The following is an 8,983-nucleotide window of genomic DNA, read 5'->3' on the forward strand; positions in this document are numbered from 1 at the left end:
ATATCTTTCTGCAACTTGTTATATTTTTTTTCTAAGTAATTAGATGTATGATATATGTTTTTAACTATTATATTTTGACTTTTGTCACTGGTATCGTGGCATCGCAAACTATAGATATGTTCTTCCTAAATCATCTTAGATCCAACACAGTCAAAATACTTAATTTAAAACTACCACTTTATATTTTGCTTGTTTCATGCCGTGTAAGTTGCTATACTTTTTTAACTTGCTATATTTTTGTAAAGTTATTGGGTATATAATGTATTTTTAATCCAAAATGCTTAAAGTTCTTTTTTTTTATTTTTATTTTTTTGACTTTTCTCACGAGAGGCCGCAGCATCGCGAGGATCAAGTACAAATACACTTGAGAGAACAGTTGCAATGGTCATTTAATAGTTAAATGAATCTAAAAGTTCCAGCCATCACATAAAACCCTGGATTTAACAGGGAAATCTCTACATTAAAGTAAATATATGTACATCCCAGTGAATCACATCTCAGCCATAACAGTCTTGCTAGGAATCTTTAAATGTCAAACTTAAATGTCTTAAAGCACATTCAACAGCTTGGCCAATCATACACTATTTTTGAAGCAATCCCCGAAATCTTTCAACTAGTGTCTTTGTTTCTTCCAGGTTATTTTCTCGAAAAAGCTTGCTCGGGTAACATTTTCACATCGAACCTGTAACTGAATTGGGAAGACAAACCTCTAGAGATTGAAAACGTTTCATCTCCATTTCTCGAGCTCTTTTGAAGTTGCTTTGATCAGCTTTTTGGTATTCATGATGAGGTCATCCAGCAATGCGTCAATGCGGTCCCTGAAAATTTGAGGAAAAAAAACAGAAGAATGTAAACTGAGATGAAAGTGCACAGCCTTTGCTGCTAAATGTAATGGCTTGAATATCATAAATATAAAGGACATACTTAATCCTGATTCGTATAAACTAAACTTCATTACCAGCAGATTTTATAATACTAGTGTGTCATACGTGCATTGTACGCGATGCATGATGCAGTTATAGATTAACATATATTATTAAATTAGTTTTTAATGTCAACTTTATAATTTGAGTGTTGCTACAGAGACCCAAAAAAGGGGACAAGTAGGGGGATAGGTGAGGTGTCAACTTCACCTGTCCCATTTTGTTGGGTCCTTTCAGCATTTTTCTAATAATTTAAACAATAAGTTTGAGGGAATTGTCTCAAAACGGGCAAAACTTTAGGGGTTCATCAAATATATCATCTGCATAGGTTTTCATATAAAGGAAATGCCTACCAAAAAGATTAAATATCCTTATGGTCTAACCTCTGCAGGTTTTATGTAGTAGTTTGTTTTTCATTATAAATTTAAGGATATTTTAATGTTATCTAATTTCTAATTTTGTTGAACTAAGTACATTATCATTTTTATTTATCCTTCAATATCTTTTATTTAAACTTTTCAATTAACTCTTCATCACTTAAAATAATATGATTATCCATCTTGCTATAATTTTTCCTGTAAGGTGTTTCTTAGTGCTCATTTTCTCCTTTCATGGGAGCCCAAAACAAAATAGGCAACTACTGCATTAGCAAACTGTACATAACAAGTACAACATAGGGTAGTTTTATGATATAACTACAAGCAAGTCCACCATTCTTCTAAACAAAGAACATGAAGAAATTGTTGGTCAAACATCTCTCATATTTAACTTAATCAAGATGAAGATTGTTTCTTTTTACAAGCATAAAAAGGCATTTGCATAGTATAATCTTGGATAATTAGTTTCTCCAAAACATTACCCTTCGTCATGTCATAGCACGTACATAACTATATTTTCGAGTTGAATACTAATTATGTAGAACAAAATTAAGAATAAATGCTTAATCCAAAATACAATTTCATGGGAAATGCTTAATCCAAAATATAATTTCATGGGACCCAAATGTTCTCACAAGATAACTAACATGATGATTATTGCTTAACCAAAAACATACTTTCATGGGAACCTAATTGTCTGGAACCACAAAAACTTTAGTACTTATAGTTATTGGGAATTATCAAAACTGAGGGTAAAAAGGAAATCATAAGTTTAACATAGTAATCCTCTTTTATAATAGTACTAGTAAATAGTGCACGCGCTTTGCACGAGAGCATACTTGTTTAGTTTTATGTTTTTCAAAAAAAAATTGTTGGCTGCAATATAATGAAATGACTTGTATAGCAATAAAAATTATGAACAATTGTATGATAAAACTATGTATAAAGGACTACATGATTAATTATTATAGTTTGGATAATTGTTATAATTTATTCATAATTTATTAAAATAATTATAATATATTAAATAATTTCTTCTCTTTTAAATATAATAATATTATACATAGCATAATTATAATACTATTAGTAACTACATATTAATTTAATAATTATTTTATTACACTGCAGTAAATAATTTAGTAAATTGTATAATTATTAGATTACATTGTAATTTATTAATTAAAGAAATGCTATTAAGATCATTATACTATTAATACTATTACAATTACAATAAATACAAATTGTTTTTCATACTATTATCATACTTTTAAAAGGCTATAAGATGAAAGGTAATAGGTAGTCCTCCCTAAGAGATGAAACCTAAAGGCACAAGGCATAAACCTAATGAATCTTTATTATTTTTAATTTTTCTGGAATTTTATTATGTGCATATAAATTAGGGATAAATTTCAAATGTTCTATTAGATAACATAATTAAATAATAAAATAATAGTGTGACCAAATATTTTGAAAAATTGAGGAAATGCATAATTAATAAGAGGTTATATATAATTAGTGAATGATTAATTACAACTAATGACATAATTGAGAATTATCAAACTTAAAGGGATAAAAATAGAAATCAAAAGTTTTGACAAGGCAATCCTATTTTATATGTAGTATAGATATATAGACAGATTTTTGTTTTTATTTAAAGAAAGGGTGTCTGAGACTACACGTGTGAAAATGATGTTCATGAGGTGACGGGTCATTCGATTATTTCTAAATCCTTCCTATACATACCAAGTTACCTTATTTTCTGCCTTCGAAATAACGCAAGATTGTTTAAGATGATTATATCTGCTTTGCTTTGACTCTAGCATCTAGTAGTCTGTGAAGTCATCATAATTAATTGAAATATTGAGAAGTTTCATTTCATAGCTTTAAAGACATAATTTTTTTTCTTCCTTGCACTGAATCATACACTGATTGGCTCCAGGACAACATTTTGAGAATAGAAAAGGCTGATTTTGGATGGGTTTTCTCAGCTATTAAGAAACTCAAACCAACTTAGCATATATATCATACCAAAGTAGTCTGCCAAAACTAAAGCTTAGAAGCATATCATACCAAAAGGAGTAATGTTCTATACCGCCTTAGAACCTTTGTTTATTTGTCTGTGTTCTTGAACTAATATATAGCAGAAAGGGTGATTTATATGCTAGATTTGCTTATTTAGTGAGAATTGCTTTATTGGACAATGAAGATAAGGCTTAATTGCACTTAAATACACTATAGCTATGTTACCCGGGTACTTCATTATTGAAGCCGTACCCGTACCGGACACGTACCCGATACTTTCCCGTACCCAAACTTCATGGACACTTCTTGAATATATGCATGCATTTATTATAACATGTACTCAATTAGACGATATATGTGTTAATTTAAAACATTTGCCAAAGACTTCCTGGATGTAGAGCTTACACTTCACATCCGTCTTTTGAAACTAATGGGATACGGGTTGGGTTCGTTTCAGTCCATACCCAAGTTCAAAACTATATAGTTAATGGGTCGTTTAGTTGTCTAGTAAAAAAATGAGTAGTTTACAATTCACGATAATCAATATGATAAAATAAACTCAAAAATGTGATATATATATATATATATATATATATGTAGTCGTGTCCTCGTACCCAATATTTTACAGTTTTGATGTGTCCCCTACCCGTACCCGCACCCGCACCCGTACCAGTACCCGTGCCTGTTTCCATGCAACTTAGCCCTATAGTTTCAACTAGGTTGTAGTTTTGCACTTATACATCCTCACTTGTTTTTGGCATAACTTATATACCCTAAAATTTATAAAACTTACACTTATACACCCTCTTTTTTTTTTGGCAGCACTTATATACCCTAAAGTTTTTAAAACTTGTAGTTAAATACGCTATACCATTGAGTCCATTAAAGCAAGCAATTCCAAATCTAGTAGCGATTAGGTTGTATTGTTGAATGAACAAGAAGAAAAAATTTACCAAATAATTTTAGCTTAAATGTGATGGATGGCAGTTCTATGGATCTTAAAGTAAAAGCAAAAGCTGATATGTAAATTAAAAAAAAACCTTCCAAGTAAGGCTGCAATCTTATAGTTATCAAAATACAATCTGTATATTACTTAAGAAGCAAAACACATGCAACCAGATAAGCCAAGGTAATCTGAAGGCGGTATGCATTGAGCAAAGCCATTTTCAAACAAGTAGGGCAACAGAGTCTTTTAGGGGCTGTTTGGTTGGATGGAAATAAAGGTGCAATTTATAAATTTAAATAGAGCAACTGGATTTGTAAATACATTGTTTGGTTTACAATTTTGTAATTAGGATAGGTAAATGGACTTGCATTTTGTAGGAAAAACTAGCAACAAATGCTACGGCCAATATGGTGGGAGGAAAAGCAGTAAGCTTAAAAAAAGAATTGAAAGATAAAAATAGTTCCAAAAAAATCTTTTTCAATCCAAAGATAAAAACAATCTACACCGAAGCTTCCTTATATGAGAAAATTCTATAGTTTTCCCTAATTGTTTTTCAAACAATCACTAAATTTGCATTTGAAAACATATTTCCTACAATATTATTACAAATATCCAAGCAACGAATTTGCAGTTGATTTCGTGCAATATAATTACAGATATCCAAATAACGAATTTGCAGTTGATTTACTGCAACAAATGTTGCATGCAATATTTGTTGCTGCAACATTTGCTGCAATTTATTTTTGCAACACACCAAACAGCCCCTTATTGAAGAGGTCAAGAGCATCTCCGGCATATAAAAGATACTTCCATTCCCATTTGCAACCGAGAAAATAATGCAAATAAACTGATGAAGGCTTCTAAAATTTGAAGATGAACATGCAGCATGAAGTCCTAAATATAGGAGTTCCAACAAGAAGAAAGACATTAGTGAATACTGTCGACTCATGTTAAATTTCTTCATATGTTTCATAGGTTCTCAAGTATTGATTATTTCACAGGCATTGTGAAACCAATAGTGAACGGATGAGTTTGAATTTCTAGTTCTCTTCTCCCCCTCTCATGATTCCTTGAGATACCTTCCAGTATTCAGCTTAGTCAACTATCAGCACCTTTTTTTTTTTGTTCTGAGGCATAGTATAACTGAAGAACAAATTCTTCAAAAGCATGAATCTTGACTATAAATCACAGAACAGACGTCAAACTATTAATAGCTTAAACTTCCCATAGGAAAGAGTTATTAAACTAGAAAAAACTATAACCATATATAAGTTCTTAACCTGTTTCTAATCAAACCCCTATTCTAAATATGAGTTAACAATGCTCACAACTTCAACTTATTCTAGATAGAGAAAACAGTGAGGTATTTGCTTGATTTCAGTTTGATATCAGTGCTTCATAGATCTCTAGTGTGATACCAGAATGATGTCACATCATTTGTCGGCATCCTTGCTCTCTACACAAAGAAATCGTATAAATCTTTGCTGAAATTTTGTTCAGTAACATGTAAACAGATCACTTTGCACAAAAATTAAGGTTCTTCTACAAGGTAAACTGGAACTACGATCGCAGAATATATTCTTTCTTCAGAAAGAGGTAAAATAGTTGAACGGTAAAGGAGATATCATTGCATAACTATCCTATAAGCTTAGGCAAAACTGCACTTAACTACCCTATTGTTTCCCGAAAAAGCACTTTCATACCCCAAGTTTTAGAACGAAGCAAAATTATACCCTTAGTTGTTCACAGTGTGAATTTGCTTAACCGTGTTAAATTTTACCCGAAAAGACGATCATATGTGTCTTCCTCAATAACCCTCCACAATAAAAAAATCCCAAATTTTACTGTTACCTATAAAATCATCATATCCTCTCTCCCCCAAATCTAAAATTAAAATCAAGTCTAAGCACACCAAATAGCAATCAAGTCTCTGAAATTAAATATCTAGCTGGCTATTGTAGGCGTCAAAAAATTTTGTCTATAAGTTCCCGCACGCAGCTCGAGACAGAGAGAAGACGATGAACATCATTATCCGAGTCAAAAAAGATTATTTGACGTCAACAAGCGCATGAAGCGAATCGACGAAGCGTACGAATTAACGGAACGACAAAATACGTAAAATAGCGGAACAAGACAAGTCCGGAAAAGTCAGAAGGTTCAAGACGTCTTGGAATGACTCGCATGTGCGAGTCACCCTAAGTTGACTCGCATGTGCGAGTCACCCTAAGTTGACTTGCATGTGCGGGTCACCTTAGGCATCTTAAGGTGACGCGCAAACCAGCGGGCCACATTGACGTGACTCGCACCCGAAACCTCCAAAACGCGTTTTAACTGTTTTTTTTTTTTTTTTTGGATTTGTTCGTTCCAAAGCCTCCTAACTGTTTGGATATTATCCTTAAACGTGGTTAGGCCGTTGTTAACTGAAGATAATGTCAAATCTTTTGTTCTTATCCAAAAAACGCTGCAATTGAAGCTTATAAATATAAGCCTAGGGGCCCCTATTCACAGGATCTGAGATTCTATAAAAGAAGGCGAGGTGTTGTCGGTTTGGAGAGTGCAATCCACGAATTTCAGAGAAGGGTTAGCAAATCTTGGCGAATTCCAGCATAAATGAGTTGTTCGAAAGATCTGAGGTTCGTGTCAGCATACCTTGAGATCAAACTTGGTTTTGATCTCAAGAAGAGTCGTAATCTCGCTTGGTCGAGATTATCACTTCTGCGATTGTTTCCTTTGTGAAACAAGAGCATCAAACTTTCATTTTGTCAACCGGATCTGATCCGCGACGGTCCACGGATAAACCCAGCACAGGCAAAGATCACACGCAAGCAGCATGCGGATAAACATTTGCTGCGTGTGTTTGAAGAGTTGTATTTTTTTTTTTGTGTAAGTGAGTAGTCTTATAAAAAGACTAACTCTTTTGAATTCATTGTAGTCGATAAACGTGTAATGGATTCGACAAATAAACCAACTGTCGACGCGAACAGCTATATCGAAGAAATCCTTTATCTAACTAAACCTACATTTGCTTAGCACTCTTGACATTAACAAAGCTCCAAGCTTTGGGCATCCAGCATATCATACCAACAACAATTTCACGTCAATTCATTTCCAATCAAACGAAAAATTTTCGGGAAAGAAATAATCAGCCAAGAAAGAAGTAATCAATCACTCACTGAGATGGTAGCCTCCCCTGCCCGTTCCCCGACCCTCGAAAAAGCTTTCCCACATTAGAATACCTCTTGTTCTCATCGTATGCGACTCCCTTCCCCAATCCATAGCCAAACCCAAACCCTAATCCACACCCGGCACCGATCCCAACTCCAATCTGTAGCCCTGGGAATCCCGCTCCCAATCCCGCTCCTGCGCAAGATTTTCCAGAAACAATAAAGAAAAAAAAATATCAAGAACCTAAATAATCAAGCTGCGTTTCTTTGAGGGATAATATTGTACACGCCGAAAGGCCGACACCGAGGCCGACACCGCAAGCCAGCACCGAAACGATACCGGGGCACGAGCTTTCCGAGATCCTTGGACTTTACGTTGGAAGCTTCCAGAGGAGGCCCTTGTCTTCGCCACCGCCGCCGCGGCTCCCGCTCATTATCTCCGCTGTTGGATTTCCCTTTTGGAGGTGGGAAGTTCGAAGTGGATACCTAGTATTCTTTCTGGATACCAACTTTTTTTTGGCTTAATTGCACTTACAGTACCTATAGTTTCCCCCGTGTTTGCACCTATATGTTCTCACTTGTTTTTGTAGGCTTAATACTCAAATTTTTTAAGACTTTCCCTCTTATATATATATTATATATATATATATATATATATATATATATATATATATATATATATATTATATATATATATATATTATATATATATATATATATATATATATATTATATATATATGTATCCTCACTTGTATGGAAGTTCATTACATACCTTAAAGTTTCTAAAAGTTACATTTAGATAGCCAAAAGTCTTTAAATTTGAAACTTGAATACCCTCGGGTTTTTAAAACCTGCACTCTCATGCACGCTCAAGTATGTACAACTTAAGATATTTAAGTGCAAGTTTTAAAAATTTTAAGACATTTAATCGCATGTTTTGAAAACCTTAGGGTACATAAGTGTTGTCAAAGCAAGTGATGGTATATAAGTTCGTTTTTAAAAACTTTAAGATATATAATTATTTCAGAGAACAGTAGAAGATATATAAGTGCAAAATAGGGAAAACTATCGTGTATGTAAGTGCAATTTAAATCTGTCGTTTTTATCTGTACTCTTTGGGGTGTTTGGTTGCACAATTTTATAAAAAAGTTTTCTCAAAATGTCTGACAATGGAAATTCTGTAATTAAAATTTTTTTTTAGATTTCCGTAAACTATGTTTGGTTCAAAAAATTTATAGGAATAGTTTCTGTAAAGTATAAAAAAGTACCAAAATTTACAGAAATCAGTTTTCTCTCAAAATGGGCGGAAATCACCCAGAAATCTGACACCACATAGAAACTTTTCTATAAAGTTGACAATTTTTTATAAATTTAGGGGGTGTTTGGTTCAATTTCTACAAATTATAGAAAATCTTGCTATTTTCTATAGATTTAGGGGGTGTTTGGTTCAATTTCTACAAATTATAGAAAATCTTGCTATTTTCTATAAAGTTATGAGCCATTTTCTTGTTTTGAACCAAACAAGTACAAATTATAGAAAATCTTGCTA

The 8,983-nt window shown here is 33.0% G+C and overlaps 1 protein-coding gene across 1 annotated transcript; it reads right to left on the bottom strand.

Annotated features, from left to right (window-relative positions):
* LOC109824281 (keratin, type II cytoskeletal 5-like) lies at window positions 388-7,935 on the bottom strand. The gene is given in 5 exon segments (XM_020390847.1): window positions 388-818; window positions 7,442-7,628; window positions 7,719-7,752; window positions 7,754-7,809; window positions 7,812-7,935. Coding segments are annotated over 5 exon segments (423 nt in total). The 5' UTR covers window positions 7,867-7,935; the 3' UTR covers window positions 388-727.

This window comes from Asparagus officinalis, chromosome 9 (assembly GCF_001876935.1).
Source record: "Asparagus officinalis chromosome 9, Aspof.V1, whole genome shotgun sequence".
NCBI lineage: Eukaryota > Viridiplantae > Streptophyta > Magnoliopsida > Asparagales > Asparagaceae > Asparagus > Asparagus officinalis.